Genomic DNA, 16,940 nt, shown 5'->3' on the forward strand with positions numbered 1-16,940 from the left:
GGGACTGTCATTTAGTGCCCGAGTGGGAAGGTCGCTTGCCTGAGTCACATGGAGTAGGTGGCTCAGCGGGAATTTGAACCTCCAGGTCTGTGGATCAGATCCTAAGCACTGAACCAATTTGCCAACCTGTCCCCCAAGGTTGAGTTAGCTGTCACCTCCACCAGGAAGTCCTCCCTGGCGCTGGCCCTGGGTAGCCATCGGGATGGGACGGTCTCCTGCACTTGAGGGCGGGGTGGCAGCATTGCTGCTGGACTTGGGCCTGACACAGGGCGAGTCTGCAATAGCCCTTGGTTCACTGCGGGGGCGGGGGGGCGGCGGAGGTGGGGGGCAGCAGGAAGTGGGGAGCTGGCTCTAGCATCAGTCCCCAACTGGCCGCAGGCCTCACACTGCCCCTCCCCTCCAGCCTCAGCTTCCTCCTCTGACCAAGTGGGGAAATAGGGGACCCAAGCACCTGGTAGAGACAGGGGGGTGCAGCGGGCCGGGGCTGGTTCTCAGTGCCACCCTGAGCTTCTGCCTGCCCCCACTCATCTGTCTGATCCCCTCCTCCTGTCTGATCCCAGCTTCCTGCATCTTTGTCTCCATCTCCCTCCCCCACCTGTCCCCTGGTCTGCCTTTGTGGGTCTGACTCTTCGTCCTGCGTCTGTCTGTTTGTCTCTCCCGCCCCATCTGTCTCTTTCCTGGTCTGTGTCACCTCCCGACTATCTCTTTCTCTGTCTCTCCCGGCTGGCTGACGTCCTCCCAGTCTCTGCCCTGCCCCAGGGCTTGCCTCCCCGGGTGCTGCTCTGCCGGTCACACTTTGTCACCTCCATTCTCCCGGGGGCACCCGGAGGGTCGGGCCCCCGGGGAGGCTGCAGGCTCCCTGGGCTGACCGCCGCTCTCCTCTCCCTGTTCCTGGCAGCGAGACCGTGGTCTGCTCCAGCCGGGCCACTGTGATGCTCTATGATGACAGCAACAAGCGGTGGCTGCCCGCCGGCACGGGCCCCCAGGCCTTCAGCCGCGTCCAGATCTACCACAACCCCACGGCCAACTCCTTCCGGGTGGTCGGCCGGAAGATGCAGCCAGACCAGCAGGTGAAGGCCCTCTCCCTTCCCCCACCTCGGGCTGAGCTGGCTCTCCACTGCTACGACTGTCACCCCTCATCTCCCTTTTCCCCTGCTCCCAGGTGGTCATCAACTGTGCCATCATCCGGGGTGTCAAGTACAACCAGGCCACCCCCAACTTCCATCAGTGGCGCGATGCCCGGCAAGTCTGGGGCCTCAACTTTGGCAGCAAGGAGGATGCGGCCCAGTTCGCTGCTGGCATGGCCAGTGCCCTAGAGGCCCTGGAAGGTGAGAGCCAGCGGGCAGTAGGCACTGCAGAGCCCTGCCGAGTGGCTGGGCAATGGTTTACCACGCGGCCTCAGTGTGCTCATCTGTAAAATGGGCTAATTCGTTATTGTGAGGATTTTGTGGGTTCCTGTGTTCCCCGCGTGTGCACCCACACAGAAAATGCATGATCCCGAAGGGCGCTGTCTGCTCCATCCATTTCCACACGTGCTCACTCGCGTGGGGCGCCTCCCAGATCCAGCTATAGATATCTCCAACCCCCACAAGGCTCCCTGTGCCCTTGGATTACGTAACTGATGACATGTCATCAGTCGTTTTCAGGCATTGATGTTAAGGAAAAAAACCTGCAGTTGGTATTTCTTAAACACGCTCATCCTTCATCTGCGTAAAACGCAGGTGCTGGTTCTGTTGGGCTGGGGCCCGGGCCTCTGCATTTCTAACCTCCCCTGGTGATGCCCCTGCCAGCCTCTGAGGAGCCAGGCTGTAGGTGTCCTCAGCAGCCGAGCTGGGTGAGGCTGCGGAACTTCACCGTGCCCAATGGCAGCGGTGTTTGTTTCCTGGGGGGAGGAGCTGGGCTGTCTGGGGAGGCACAGAGAAAAGAGGAAGGTGGGGTTGGGTCCCAGGGCCTTGAAGCTGGGGCAGTGAGGAGGAGCCACTCAGCCTTCCCTGGGCCGTGCCCGGGGGGGAAAACCTGGATGTTGAAGTAGCCCCAATCCCAGGCTTGCTCCCGTAAAGCCCAGACTTTTGGCTTTGGGGCAAGTGACAGCCCCTTCTGGGTCTTCGCTGTCTCACCTGCCATGTGGGCATCGTCACCCAGCCCAACCCTCGGCCGCTCGGTCAGGGGAAGCTGGTGCTGGCCCTCAGCCCAGCTTTCATCCAGGTGCTCACGTCAGCCTGGTGTCAGGTCCCCCAGGCAGGAGGAAGTGAGCGCCTGGATTCTTGGGAGGCCAGGGAGAGTGAGGGAATGTTCCAGGGCAGGGCAGCATCCTGGGGTTGACTCATTACCCTTTTCTACTCTCACCTTCCAGGAGGTGGGCCTCTGCCACCTGCCCCTCCCACCTGGCCTGTCCAGAACGGCCCCTCCCCGGAGGAGGTGGAGCAGCAGAAAAGGTGGGGCCAGTCCCTGGATGGGAGGAACCTTGCCTGGGCCAGAGTTCTAGGATATTCCAGAACCCCTGACCCTGAAGTTCAGTACTCCCCCACTTCCAGCCTCTAGAATGTTCCATCTCCCTCAGGGCTAGAAACGGACAGGTTCCAGACACCACCCCCTCTTGGCATTTGAGAAACACCCAGAGTTTGAGTCCTTCCTCACCTCCCAAGTCCTGGGCCCCCAAACCCCAGAATCTGGCTATTTAAGGATCCTAGGCTTTTGCGACTCGGTGCTCTTGACCGTCTGGTGGCCAGAATGCTGCCATCCTGGCAGCCATCCCGCTGTCCCTGCCCGCCTCCACACCCCTTTCCCTGCCCCGGCACGGGTGGGGGTTAGGAGCAGCCTCAGTGGCACCTCTGAGAGAAGCCATCCTGGGAACCCCAAGTGATGGCTGTTCCACCGCTCTCCTCAGGCAGCAGCCGGGGCAGCCGGAGCAAGTGGAGCGTGAGCGCCGGGTCTCCAATGCAGGTGATTACCCCAGTGGCAAGGGTGGTGGGGCACTCCCCTGAGGGGTAGGCCAGCCCGATTGCAAAGAATGAGGCTTGTCTCTCAGCACCCCGCCTTTTCTGTTTCACAGGCCCACCTGCTCCCCAAGTGGTGGGGGACCACCTCCACCTCCAGGACCTCCTCCTCCCCCGGGGCCCCCTCCACCTCCAGGTCTGCCCTCCTCGGGAGCCCCAGCTGCAGGCCATGCAGCAGGGGGAGGTCCACCCCCTGCACCCCCTCTCCCCACAGCACAAGGCCCCAGTGCGGGAGGGGCTGGAGCCCCTGGCCTGGCCGCCGCCATTGCTGGAGCCAAACTCAGGAAAGTTAGCAAGGTGAGGGGTCAGGTGTGTCAGGTGGCTGGGCCTGGTGGAATAATGGGAGGAGGCTGGAGATGCCTGAGGGCATTGGAAGGGGGCTGGGGGCCAGGAGGCCAGCCTATAAAGCCCCTTCTTCTGTAATTTCTCCAACAGGAGGAGGCCTCAGGAGGGCCCTCAGCCCCCAAAGCTGAGAGCAGTCGAAGCACTGGGGGGGGGCTCATGGAAGAGATGAACGCCATGCTGGCCCGGAGGTGAGCCCACGCCCTTGGGAGACTCAGAAAACCCCCCCTCTGACCAGCACTTCTGACCTGGAGATTCCGGTTCTGTAGGGCCAGGTGGGGGAGGAGATTCCCAGTTTGTTTCTGAAGGTGAAAGTTCCCCCTGTGGTAGCCAGGGTTGGGACAGAGTGCTGAGGATTGCATTCTCCTGAGATCACGAAGATTTGAGTCACCTAGGTCACCTCTAGAATGTTCTAAGACCCCCTGCACTCTAGGTTCCTAAGAGATGCTGCCTCTGAATCTGGAAACTCAGATTCTGAGAACATTTATGTCATGGCCCTGTGCCCTTGGGATGTTGTGATCCCAAATGTGTGAGTGCATGGGGGGGGATCACCCCAAATAGAGGGAGAACAGCCCTCTCTTTAACTTCTAAAACACAGAACTTTCTGTAGCCTCCACAAATTCCACAAGTCAACATCCTAGCATTCACCTTTCTAGAATTCTGGGTAAGGAAACTGCCAAGCAGCTAAGGAGGGCTGAAAGCCATCCATTTTTGCCTTTTTCTTCCTGCAGAAGGAAAGCCACACAGGTCGGGGAGAAACCCCCCAAGGATGAGTCTGCCAATGTGAGTTTGGGGCTCTTCCTATCATATATACTTCAGGCCCTACCATGGCAGTGGGGATATTGGGGCGGGGATATGATAGGGATGGAGGCTGGGTTTGAGCCTGGACATGAGAATGGACTAGAGTTGTAGCAGTTTCTTGGCTTCTGACAGTTTTATTTCGCACCAGCAGGAGGAGCCAGAGGCCAGAGTCCCAGTGCAGAGTGGTGAGTGACAGCTGGTCTTAGCCGTAGGAACTGCAAGTCCCAAGATGCCCTGTTCTCACACATTTAAAGCACTTTATGGGGGAAATCTGTGCACATAACACTAGGGCTTATACTCTGCTGATAGGGGTCTTTGAACAGGGGCAAAGTGAGCTGGGGAGGGGGAGAGATGGAGACCAGGCATACCTGGTCCCTGATCTTTCCAATCTGTTGCCGTCCCCCAGAATCTGTGCGGAGACCCTGGGAGAAGAACAGCACAACTTTGCCAAGGTGGGCCATCAGTACTGGGACCCCAACCTCCCCAAAGGAGTTGGATCTGCCCGATTTGTAGGAGAGAACACAAAGAGGCTTTTGGAATGGGAAGTGGGTGGGGGAGGGGCAGGCCCGCTAACCCCATTTCTGTTCCAATTCACACCATCTCCCAGGATGAAGTCCTCTTCAGTGACCACTTCCGAGGCCCACCCCTCTACGCCAAGCTCCAATGATGAGTCAGACCTGGAGAGGGTGAAGCAGGTAGTTTCCGTGGGGGTTTGGGCTGTGCGGCTGGAGACTAGAACGAAGCTAGAGGAAGAAAGGCAACGGGTTCTAGACTCAACCACTGGTCAGCTGGCCTTGCCAAACGTCAGTTTGCCAGTCTGAGAATGGGAGCAAATGGGTCAGGTCAGCAATGACGCAGCCACCACAACCAATTTTTCCAGTGACCATGACAGACATTATTAATCTACCACCATTCACATTCCTGCTGAGTACCCAGAATCCCTTGGGACCAGCAAACTGGTCCCAAGCATCCATCACCAATTGGCAGGAGACAGGAATGTATTTGCCAACCCTGGTACTGGATGTTCTCCAGTCCTTTTCTTCTGACAACAACATTCCAGAATTCTCCTCTAGAACTGTCCAGTCACTCTGGGGCCTTGTCATTGATGTCATGAAGTGTGTGTGTGTGTGTGTGTGTGTGTGTGTGTGTTTTGGGGTCTTGAACCTGCTTCCTCTGCCTCTGCAGCCATTAAGGGGGGTTTGTTGCTGCAAGTCCAGGCCCCTTCCTGGTTGGTTACAACCCATTATTTTCAGGAGCTTCTGGAAGAGGTGAGGAAGGAATTGCAGAAAATGAAAGAGGAAATAATTGAAGGTGAGGTTGCTTTTTATTTTAAACATTTATTTCCGAGGCATGATGTCCCTCGGAAAGAGTCCTGTTTTGGAATGGAAGGGGGGAGAGGCTCTGCCCTTGACCCCTGCCCCTTGTTTCCTTCCAGCCTTTGTCCAAGAGTTGAGGAAGCGGGGCGCCCCCTGACCACAGGGTCCTGGAAGATCCCGTTTCTCCTTTCTGCACCCGGCCTGTCACCCTGCTTTCCCTGCTTCCACTTGACTTGGAATTGGCTGAAGACAGCACCGGAATACAGGAATGCATCTTTCCCACTCCCCATCCCACTTGGAAAATGCCAGGGGGTGTGGCTTCCCTGGCACCAGGCCTACACCCATATTGGCTGCTGATTGGCTGGGGAGGCCCCCACCCTGTGCTCCCTTTGGTGTCCCCCCCCCTACCATCCCCTTGGGGCTGGTTCCTCTGCTGGGGATGTACCAATTAACCCCACAGTAAGGGGGAAGAAAGGAGGGAATTTCTCATTCCCTTGTTCTAGATTCACTTTAACGCTTATGCCTTCGATTTTTTTTTTTTTTTTAAGAAAATATATATATATATATTTGGGTTTGGGGGGGAAAGGGAAATTTTTTTCCTCTTTGGTTTTGATAAAATGGGGTGGGGTGTGGGGGGGTTTAAATGCTATAGGCCCAAGCTTGTCCTATTGAGGACGGCTATTTAAAGGGGGGATGTCCCACTAGGCTGGGGGTGCCTCCCCCTACCGGGACTTCCCTTCCAGCTGGCTCCTTCCCCTTTTCTATAAGGAATTAAGATGCTGTAACTTTTGGAACCTCAGTTTTTTTGGGTTTTTTTTTTTTTTTAATTTGGCTAGATTTTGGGTCCAGACCATTTTTACCCCTAGGGAAAATAAGAAGAGGGGAAAAAGGAAAAGTGGGGAGAATGCACCCCTCAACCACCTTCACCATTAGCTTCTTGAAAATGGGCCCCTGCGGAATAAATCTGGCAGTTTTTATAAATGCTAAGATTTCTGGAGTGATTTGGAGGACTGTGCAGCTGGGGGGGGGGTCCCTCACTCCCTCCATCTAACCCTCATCTTCTTCCTTCCACCCTACACCTCTACTGGTTTCCTCAAGCTGCTCCCTGTAGCCAGATGGTCTCTGCCCCTCTCCCTCTCCAAACCCTCTCCAGGCATTTCCCTCCCTCCTCCCCACCCTGCCTCCCCAGGTGAGAAAGCCAAGCCTGGGCAGCCCCTTCTTCAGCCTCTGGGTCTCTTTCTCCATCTAGGAAAGGGCTCATAAGAGGACTGTGCACTTTTCAGCTTCTCTCCTGACTTTAATGAGCCCTGTGCCCACTTTGCAGATGTACACCATGGTGCTGAGACACTTTCTTAGTGACTTGTTTACCTCAGAGCTCCTTTAATTATAAAACATTTACAGGCTAAAAAAAAAAATAAAAGAAAGAATAGAATTCAGAAGTCACGGAGCTCGCACACCCCCCTCAGCAGTTCAGTGGCTTTGCAGGGGGTGGTTGGGGTGGGGAACTTTGCCTGGTGGAATGTTCCACTTGGATGAGGCTGGGAAACTTCCAGGCGGAGGGGCAGGTGGTCCCACAAGAAGAAGGCTGCGTGGAGCAGGAGCTGGGGGACCGATCCGGAGGCATGAAGGGCAGGGAACCCCCGAGTGTCCCGAGGAGCAGGTCTGGGTGGAAGATGGTGGGCGTGACAGTGACCCATGCAGTAGGGGAACGGGTGGGTGCCCATGAGCAGCCAGTGGGAAAGGCAACAAGATGTCCAGCACTTCTGGACAGGTGAGCTGGCCAATACTGGAGTCAGAATGAGGCAGCCCCAGGCGGGACTGCGTTTTCTTCCTCAGGCACCCACCACCTGCAGGACACAGGAGGCGGGGGAGGGTGGGTTCTGGTGGCACCCAGAAGCCTGCACAGCCTGTGGCTCAGAGGGTTGTGCAAGAACTAATGTGTGTTGGGGGTGGGAGGCTTGTCTGGGCACCATCCTTTCCAAGAGGGGAGGGCCCGAGTTGAGGGACCAACGCTGGAGTGAAGGCAGGAGCCCCTGGTGCCTAATGCTCTCCTATCGCCCCCCCACCTTCTGCACGGGCAGAGTGAGGTAGACCATGGGGGGCGGGGTGCTCTGCCAGTGTCTGCGTTTTCACTGCAATAGCCTTACTACCAATGAGGGGGCACGGGGTGTTCTGCTGTGATGGATGAGGGTCCCTAGGTAAGGACCACGCCTCAGGTGGGCGGGGGTGAGTGACTGAAGAGGGGAGACAGGTGTGCTGCTGCCCGCCCTTGGAGCAGTGGGCGACCGGCAGACCCTGCCTGTCTCGTCCCAGGGGCTACACCCACGGCCAGGGCCGGAAGCTGGGGCGGGGCTCCCGTCCAGGGCTCCACCCGCGAGGGGGTTCGGTGGAAGCGCTGCGGGGCGCGAGGGTAGGGAGGGGACCGAAAGCCTGGCCGGATCAGCCCCAGGCCAGGACCCGGGGGGCCTCGGCCTGGCCAGCTAGGAAGGGCCTGTGGACAGAGGCCGCGTCGGGGCCGTCGCAGCCCAGACCACAGTCTCGTGGGCGCCGGGCCCGCGGGCTCCTACTCCTCCGGCTTGGGTGCAGCCTGCGGCGCCGACGGCGCGCTCAGGGCGCGGAGCTGGGCGCGCACGTCGCGCATCTGCGCCTGCAGCTCCTCCAGCGAGCCGGGCGCGGGCGGCGGCGGCAGCGCCTGCAGCTGATCCCGCAGCGCCTCGAGCGCCAGCCCCAGGTGGTCCACCTCGTCCCGCAGCGAGCTCCAGGCGGCGCGCCGCTCGGTCACCTTGCGCCGGTGGTTGGCCTGCTGGCGCCAGTACTCCAGCATCAGGCAGCTGCAGGCCACCACGAAGATGGTGAGCTCGCCCAGCAGCTCCGCGCCCAGCTCGGCCGCCGCGTCCTCGTTCAGCGGCTTCACGGCGTCCCCCTTGAAGCCCAGGAGGCGCATCTTGGCGCGCATCTCCGCCCAGTGGTACACTGCGGGGGACACACAGTCAGCGCCGCCGCGGGGGGGGGGGGGGGGGGTCCGCGACTGTCCGCGTGGGAACCGCAGGCGCCGCAGAGGGGGGGCCTCGAACAGAACGGGACGGCAGCTCGCCACGGCGTCCAGAAAACTCTGGCGAGTGGAGAGTGAGAAATGCCCGGGACGGGAGGTCCCGCGGGAGGTGCACTTCTGGGGGCGCAGGTCGGGGCAGGTGTCCGTCTTGCTGCCTTTGCTCCTCCACCGCCCACGGAAAGGCCAGGGGCTCCCTCCTCCTGGTGAGTCCGCTCACCACCCCCCACCCCTGGCCCTGGCCAGCTCTGGTATGCAGACGTAAAGCTTCAACACCACCAACGGCAGCTTTTAATCTTGATTCTGACTTTGCTCTTTCCCTCCCAGACTTGTCCATTCCTGGCCCCTTTCTGTGGGGGGTCCCCTCCCGAAGGTGCTTCAGACCTGGGGCAGGCTTTCCGGCCTTGCTTGGGGCCAATTCCGTTTGGGTGGACTTTTACCCACGAGGGGATGGGTGACTTCGGGTGCTCAATTTGGAAACTATATCCTTTGTCTCTTCTGTATTGCACACTAATGGTATTAAATTAAAGATATCTAGCCCACTAAAGGTCTATATATTTTGTCTTGCTGCGGCGGATGTCAGAACCTATTCAGAGCAGACACTTTTGGGGGTTCTGGGGTATAACAAAATTACTATATACATCCAGAAGTGGCTGCAATGAAAACCCTGGACATCCTAATTGTTGAAACACATCCAGGCTGCAATAGGTATTGGGGGACACCCACTCTCGAAACTGGTTGCCAGCAACTACTGAAGCTCAATGCTGAAACAACTGATGAGTCAGCTGCTGGGTGGAACACAGAAGTCTGACCTGCGTGCTACCTTGTGCTATGAACAAATGATGAAGAAACTGACGCACCGTGGTTTAAACAAAGGCACACATTAAAACAGCAGCAGTGAGAACAAACGAACCACACCCATAACAGTCACTTGTATAACAGGCAAACACACAGGCGAGTCCATTCATAGGAAGCCCCCCAAGAGGCACATAATCCGTATACGCATCAGGGAGGTGGTTACCCTTTGGGGATACAGTTACTATAAGGGGGAAAGTGAGATTTCTGGGGTGTGCGAAACTGCTCAGTGACAGCACCAACTTACATTTCCACCAGCCCTCCCAGCGGAGACACAAAGCCCAAGAATGCAAGTTACACGCATGTTCATCCACCACTAATCACAATAGCCAAAGGTGGAAATGGCCCCAGTGGTTCATCAAAAGACCAGTAGATAGGGCCTCCTCTGGTGGCGCAGCGGTTGAGCACTGGGTTGCGAAGCTGCCCGCAGCCTCTGCAGTGCCGGTTCGATCCCCGGCTGCTCCCCGACCACCGGAGGAGGGTCCCACATGGCACGCAGACCTCTCCTGCCGCCCGCTGCTCCCCTCAGCTGTGTACTTCGGTCCTTCTGCCTGCTCTGTTCCCTGCTCTGGCTCTGATTAATTCTCTCACCCTCCCACGCTTCTGACTGTACCCAGTGCTTGTATAAATAAATAAATAAATAAACAAATAAATCTTTAAAAAAAAAAAAAAAAAAAGACCAGTAGATAAACACAGAGTCTTTAGGCCTCCCTGGTGGTGCAAGGGGTTAAGACGCAGCGCTATGAAGCTATCCACAACCACTGCCACAGGAGTTTGATCCCTAGCCAGCCAGGTGACCCACATAGCGCAGTAGACCTCTCCTGTCTCACCATCAGCAGTGTATTTCAGTAGATCCACCTGTGCTGTTCCCCACTCTGGTGAATCCGCTCACCCCCCACACTCCAGTTCCTGTATGCATAAATAAATCTTTAAAAAAACCAACAACACAGGGCCTCCCTGGTGGTGCAAGGGGTTAAGACGCAACCTATGAAGCTGTCCACAGCCTCTGCAGCACAAGTTTGATCCCCGGCTGGCCAGGGAGCAACCCACATGGTGCAGCAGACCTCTCCTGACTCACCCACTGCTCCCCTCAGCAGTGCATTTCAGTCTGTCTGCCTGTTCTGTTCCCCACTCTGTCTCTGGTGAATCCTCTCACCCCACCACATCTCTGGCCTGTACCCCAGCTATTGTATGCATAAATGAATAAATCTTTAAAAAAATAAACACAGTTTGTCTGCACAATGGAATATTATACAGCCAAAAAAAGGAGGCAAGGGTCCCACATGGCGCACAGACCTCTCCTGCCGCCTGCTGCTCCCCTCAGCAGTATATTTTGTCACTCTGCCTGTTCTGTTCCCTGCTCCAGCTCTGGTGAATTCTCTCACCCTCCCACGATTCTGACTGTACCCAGTGCTTGTATAAATAAATAAATAAATCTTTTTTTAAAAAAGGAATAAAATACTAACATCAGCATCTATCTCAAAAACATTATGTTGAGCGAGAAAAGGCCACGTACCATCTGATTTCCATTTATCTGAAATGTCCAGAATACTTAGGTAAGTTCACAAAGACAGAAAGCAGATTGGTGGGAATGGGGAGTGGTGACTTAATGGGAACTAAGTTGCTCTTTGGGGTGATGAAAATGTTTTGGAACTAGATACACAGTGAATGACTTAAATGCTTGGAACTCTTCACTATCAAATGATTGTGTATGATGTGAATTTCACATCAAAAATCAAAGAAAGCTACAAGACCTTGTTCAAGACAGAAAAACGCCCCCGCTGGAATGGGAGGGGACTCTGGAGTCAGGGCAGAGAGCCAGCCCCATCCATGCCTGCCCCAGCTGGCAGGGCACCCTAAATCAAGCTTCCTCCCACCCCAAGCTACATGTGCCACAAGAAGCCTCGTGTGCGGGCCTGCAACCTGGCATCTGTGATGGCTACTGAGAGAAGCTAGCCGGTGGCTCCTTGGGGCTGAGGAGCAGTGGCTGGAGCAAACTTTGGGGGCGATGAGATGTGTTCACTATTTTTGCTACAGTGGTGATTTCACAGGTGTATACATGTCAACACAGCAACCTTACATATCAATGTGCTTTATAGTGACTGTCATTATAGCTCAGGAAGCTGCTGCTTGAAAAGAAACTGAGGCCGGGCCTCCCCTGGTGGTGCAGCAGTTGAGCGCTGGGCTGCGAAGCTGCCCACAGCCTCTGCAGCGCCGGTTTGATCCCCAGTCGCCGGCAAGTGTCCCACATGGCGAGCAGACCTCTCCTGCCACGCCCGCTGCTCCCCTCAGCAGTGTGTTTCATCAGTCTGCCTGTTCTGTTCCCTGCTCTGGCTCTGGTGACTTCTCTCACCCTCCCACGCTTCTCACTGTACCCAGTGCTTGTATAAATAAATCAATAAATCTTAAAAAAAAAAAAAAGAAACTGAGGCAGAGAGGATAAGTGCCTGTCAGAAAAATATGACCCAAAAGGGTCCAGGGCAGGAAGCGAGGGGCTGAGAACTGCTGTTTGTTATGCTAAACCTTACAGAATGGTTTCATTCTTTAAACTGAGAATACAAAAAACATTTGCGTGCAAGAACTCATGCATACACATAAAATGCATGTAAGAGTTGGGATTATCACCTTGGAATGTTTTGATAGCGACCTGATTAGTTATCTGATTATTCATCTGGTCTGTCACATGCCAGGTGATCCCCTAGCCTGTGCCAGCCCAGTTTGTCTTTCTCTAGTCCTTCCCTTCCCTTTCCCAGCCCTACCCTTCAATACTCACGCACACCACGGAGTTATGGGTCAAGCAAATAAAAAGGCACCAAAGCCAAGGTCCTGTCCTGCAGAAAACCACAGGGTGCTCTCTACTTGTTCACAGAGAAAGTCCTAACTCTTTAAAATAACCCCGAGATGGGGCCTCCCTGGTGGCGCAAGGGGTTAAGATGCAACCTTTGAAGATCTCCACAGCCTCTGCAGCACGAGTTCGATCCCCAGCCTGCCCAGGGAGCAACCCACTGGCACAGCAGACCTCTCCTGACTCGCCCGCTGCTCCCCTCAGCAGTGTACTTCAGTCAATTTGCCTGTTCTGCTCCCCACTCTGTCTCTGATGAATCCTCTCACCCTCCACACCTCTGGATAAAATAGGGCCTCCCCTGGTGGTGCAGCAGTTGAGCGCTGGGCTGCGAAGCTGCCCGCAGCCTCTGCAGGGCCGGTTTGATCCCCAGCCACCAGTGAGGGTCTCACATGACGAGTAGACCCCTCCTGCTGCGCCCGCTGCTCCCCTCAGCAATATATTTCATCGGTCTGCCTGTTCTGTTCCCCGCTCTGGTGAATTCTCTCACCCTCCCGTGCTTCTGACTATACCCAGTGCTTGTATAAATAAATAAATCTTTGAAAAAATAAAAATAAAAAATAAAATAAAATAACCCTGAGGCCCGACATGATGCATCCCATCACTGACTCTCTGGCTGTTTGAAATCAACCTCATTCAGTGCTCACAACTCTTTAATCTCTGGCCACTGGGCCTCTGCATATGCTGTTTCCTCTGCCTGCAATACTTGCTCTTCTCCATGCTCACCCTGAGTTTTCAGGTCCTGAGTAAGATGCCTCCTCTGGCAGAAAGTCCTTCCTGACTGCCTCGGCTGGGTCCCATCACCCTTCTCCCTAGGCTCCCCCAGCTCATCTCTAACCACTCTAGGATCAGCACCATCTGGAAGCAGGTCGCCTCTATGAACTGGGGGTCCCGAAAAGGCAGGGCCAGCAATGTCTCGGTCATGCCGACCGTATCCCAATGTGACCTAGCAGGGGGCTGGGTACACAGCAGATGTTTGAGGGTATTTGCTAAAAACATACATAAATGAGTGAATCAGGACTCCACCCACAACATGGCAGACTCGAGAGGCTGGAATCAGGACCTCCCTGGTGGCGAAAGGGGTTAAGTACCATACTATGAAGCAATCTGCAGTCTCTGCAGCATGAGTTCGATCCCTGCCCGGCCAGGGAGAAACCCACATGGCGATGCAGACCTCTCCTGTCTCACCCGCTGCTCCCCTCAGCAGTGTGTTTCAGTCAGTCTGCCTGTTCTGTTCCCCACTCTGTCTCTGGTGAATCCTCTCACCCCCCGCGTCTCTGGCCTGTGCCCCAGCTCTTGTATGCATAAATAAATAAATCTTTAAAAAAAAAAAAAGAGGCTGGAATCACCCTCTTCCTCGAAAACAACTACCAACAAAACACTGAAATGGGCTCCTAGTAGAAATCCAGAAGCTTCGCACCAACTATACAGCTCCAAGACATCCCCAAGATGCTCAAGACCTAAGGCTGGTGGCCACTGAAGGGGTATAGGAGGAGGCGACGGGGAGCATGCCAGGGCTGGGGGCCGGGAGTCAACTTCCCAAGCCACACCAAGGGAACCCCAGGACATGGTGGAACTCCTTGGAGAAATTTCCCTGATACAACAGTGGGCCTGGGCCCAACCCGGGGCAGTGGGAGCTCGGTCGACTCTGACCTGGGAAGTTGGGAAACAGGCAATTAGGGCGTCGTGCCCACCGAACGCTCCCATCCCCCCCTCCAGCTGGAAATCAAAGAAAAGCCAGGTGGAGCCAGGCCTGACTCCATATAAAGCTCTACACCAGAAAGAAGAACTTTAGATTGAACTCACAAATCCTTCTGGAAGGCAAACCAACGACTTGGCTACTTCCCAGCCCTGGAGAAGTGGCAGAAGAAGCAACGCGGAGCAGTGACGACACTGTGGGCGCCCATTGTGATAATTGGGCACACGTGCACCTGCTACACACCCAGCACCACCTGCGAGCAAAATGCAAATTAGCCCCAGAGTGTGAGCCTGGAGGTCCGGATAGTGCCCTTCCCACTGGGAGGCTCAAGCTTCGTAGATCACGACCCCAAAAGAAAGGAGGTGAGGAGGGGAGTGGAGACAACTAAGCACAGAATACAGCTTATTGCGGGGGCCTCCCTGGTAGCACAGGGGGTAGGCCTCAGCACTATCAAGGGTCACCAGCCACTACAGCATGAGTTCGATCCCCGGCCAAGTTGCTGACCCACATGGCGCGCAGACCTCTCCTGTCTCCCCGCTGCTCCCCTCAGCAGTGTCCTTCGTCCTTCTGCCTGCTCTGCTCCCCGCTCTGGCTCTGGTGAATTCTCTCACCCTCCCGCGCTTCTGACTGTACCCAGTGCTTGTATAAATAAATAAATATGGGGCCTCCCCGGTGGTGCAGCGGTTGAGCGCTGGGTTGCGAAGCTGCCCGCAGCCTCTGCAGCGCTGGTTCGATCCCCGGCTGCTCCCCGGCCACCGGAGGAGGGTCCCACATGGCTGCAGACCTCTCCTGCCGCCCGCTGCTCCCCTCAGCAGTGTGCTTCAGTCCTTCTGCCTGCTCTGCTCCCCGCTCTGGCTCTGGTGAATTCTCTCACCCTCCCGCGCTTCTGACTGTACCCAGTGCTTGTATAAATAAATAAATAAATAAATAAAAAAAAAATAAATAAAATAAATAATAAATAAATAAATAAAAAATAATAAAAAATAAAACAAGCAATTTTATGGTATGCCCGCCTTGCCACAATTTAAGAAGAAAAGATCACTTGGTCACGAGGTACTGGCCTGGGCATTGCTGTGGGTTTCACCTGGACCGGTCAACACCAGCTGAGTGTGCCCAGGGCGATTATTTTATTTTTTTAAAGATTTATTTATTTATTTATTTATACAAGCACTGGGTACAGTCAGAAGCGCGGGAGGGTGAGAGAATTCACCAGAGCCAGAGCGGGGAGCAGAGCAGGCAGAAGGACCGAAGTACACTGCTGAGGGGAGCAGCGGGCAGCAGGAGAGGTCTGCGCTCCATGTGGGACCCTCCTCTGGTGGCCGGGGAGCAGCCGGGATCAAACCGGCGCCACAGAGGCTGCGGGCAGCTTCACAACCCAGCCCTCAACCGCTGCGCCAGGGAGGCCCCCAGGGGCGATTCTGATGCTCATCGCCTGAGTTAGTGCAGACCCCTCCAGGCCAGAGTGCAGTCCTGCAGACAGCCCCCCTCTCCCTATGCCAGCCACAAGGGGGGTGCACTTCATGCTTACAGTTGCAGTTTCAGTGTAAAAGAGACCCCGATAGGGCGGTCTCCGAGGGAGCACAAGTTCCTGTCTGGATGTCCTGGGGGATCTGACTGCCACCCAATGGTGCGGATTTTAGGGAGCAGGCCAGAGGGATGTGGTCAGGGGAAAGCGCTCCTCCCCAAAATACTTTCGATTTTCAGTGGTTTTCAGGTGGCCTGCGTGTCCCTGGGTCCCCTCATTCGCAAAGGAAATACATGGCACTTAGAAATTCACCTATGAACATGACAAATCGCAATGACATCTGAGTTGCTTCATACTGAAGCATGTGTCTGGGCCAGATGACTTCCGGAAGGTGCAGGTGCCGCAGACAAGGGAATGCGGGTCAGGCTGCAGCAGCTGGGGGTCCATGCTGTCTCAGGTACTTGCTCCCCACCATCCGCCTTGCCTTCTCCGTGGGCTCCCCCACACTCACACCTTTCTCCCCTGCAGCTGTCTTCCTGCTCCTGCTCCTGCTCCTGCTCGGGTTTCCGCAGGGAGGATGGCCCCTTCCTTCCAAAGGTGAGTATGGGAGTAGGGGGACAGGGATAAGCTGATTTTTTTTTTTTTTTGATAAGCTGATTTTTTTTTTTTTTTTGGTAGAAGAACTGGGGTGTAGGCCAGCGGTATGGGGTTGGGGGAGAGACGGTGAGAGGATCCACCAGAGACACAGAGGGGAGCAGAACAGGTAGATCCACCGAAATCCACTGCTGAGGGGAGCAGCGGGGAGACAGGAGGGGTCTGCTGTGCCATATGTGTCACCTCCCTGGCCCGGGATAGATCTCAGGGTGTAGCAGTGAGAGCGCTGAGACTTAACCTCTAGGCTACCACGTAGGCCCAGGGATAGGCTGAATAAGCTGAATTCTGACTCATGTCCCACCCCTGGGGGAGAGTGTTCTGGTGGAATCTCGGAGGGGATCCCCCTAATCCTGGCCCTCATGCAGAAGTGTGTGCTGTGGGATAGTGAGTGCTTCTGGGGAGGGAGCAGAAACCAGGTGTCTGCTGGCGCGGCATGGAGATCAGTAGCACTGAGAGTCAAAAGAGAGTCCATGGCCCAGGCCCAGACCGCCCAGCTTCTCTATGAAAACTCTCTTAACACCAACTCCACACGCACCCACAATCTCACAGCGGTTTCTGTGGATACCTCCTGGAAGCAGAGACCCCATGAGTTGCAGAGACACAGGTATCTGCACACCCACGTCTAGACCCACTGCAGCTGCCCTTGTCCCCTCCCGACCTCCGCGGAGGCTCTGGATTGCCCTCCCCCCCAGCAGTGGTTCTGTTCCCCAACCAGCAGAGTGTGAGGGCAGGCCCGGTGGGGTCTGAGCCCAGGGGTCCCAGGACCCCTGAGTATCCACACCAGCCTTCCTTTTTCGGTTCAGCACACCGAGGTTTGGCTCGGGGAGAGAGGCCATCTCCCCAAGGCGGGCAAAGTGGGGAAGCTGTCAGAAGTGAGCTCTGAACTCAACTCCACTAATCACTAGTCTTTTTTGGGGGGCG

At 55.7% G+C, this 16,940-nt stretch overlaps 2 protein-coding genes across 2 annotated transcripts in view; one reads left to right on the forward strand and one right to left on the reverse strand.

Annotated features, from left to right (window-relative positions):
* VASP (vasodilator stimulated phosphoprotein) overlaps window positions 1-6,061 on the forward strand; it is an 11,649-nt gene extending 5,588 nt beyond the window's left edge. The window contains exons 2-13 of the mRNA XM_037516794.2: window positions 899-1,070; window positions 1,163-1,328; window positions 2,354-2,435; window positions 2,888-2,953; window positions 3,062-3,293; window positions 3,432-3,529; window positions 4,070-4,121; window positions 4,288-4,324; window positions 4,546-4,591; window positions 4,747-4,834; window positions 5,393-5,450; window positions 5,575-6,061. Coding sequence (XP_037372691.1) covers window positions 899-1,070; window positions 1,163-1,328; window positions 2,354-2,435; window positions 2,888-2,953; window positions 3,062-3,293; window positions 3,432-3,529; window positions 4,070-4,121; window positions 4,288-4,324; window positions 4,546-4,591; window positions 4,747-4,834; window positions 5,393-5,450; window positions 5,575-5,612 — 1,135 coding nt within the window. The 3' untranslated portion in view covers window positions 5,613-6,061. The remainder of the gene's footprint in view (window positions 1-898; window positions 1,071-1,162; window positions 1,329-2,353; window positions 2,436-2,887; window positions 2,954-3,061; window positions 3,294-3,431; window positions 3,530-4,069; window positions 4,122-4,287; window positions 4,325-4,545; window positions 4,592-4,746; window positions 4,835-5,392; window positions 5,451-5,574) is intronic.
* A 1,957-nt stretch (window positions 6,062-8,018) lies between these two features.
* Window positions 8,019-13,125, reverse strand: LOC119248660 (optic atrophy 3 protein homolog). Its single transcript, XM_037515533.1, has 2 exons — window positions 13,057-13,125; window positions 8,019-8,567 (listed from the first exon to the last, which is right to left on the reverse strand). The coding sequence occupies exons 1-2, from the start codon at window positions 13,123-13,125 to the stop codon at window positions 8,019-8,021; spliced, it is 618 nt and encodes a 205-aa protein (XP_037371430.1).
* Window positions 13,126-16,940: the final 3,815 nt, after the last annotated feature.

Source organism: Talpa occidentalis, unplaced genomic scaffold (assembly GCF_014898055.3).
Source record: "Talpa occidentalis isolate TD23 unplaced genomic scaffold, MPIMG_talOcc4v2.1 talOcc4.17, whole genome shotgun sequence".
In the NCBI taxonomy this organism is placed as follows: Eukaryota; Metazoa; Chordata; class Mammalia; order Eulipotyphla; family Talpidae; genus Talpa; species Talpa occidentalis.

Coding starts and splice junctions, on each gene's coding strand:
- LOC119248660 (XM_037515533.1), bottom strand. CDS start 13,125: ATGACCGAGACATTGCTGGCCCTGCCTTTTCGGGACCCCCAGTTCATA. Junction 8,568..13,056: donor AGGCGACCTGCTTCCAGATG/GTGCTGATCCTA, acceptor TCCACTCGCCAG/AGTTTTCTGGACGCCGTGGC.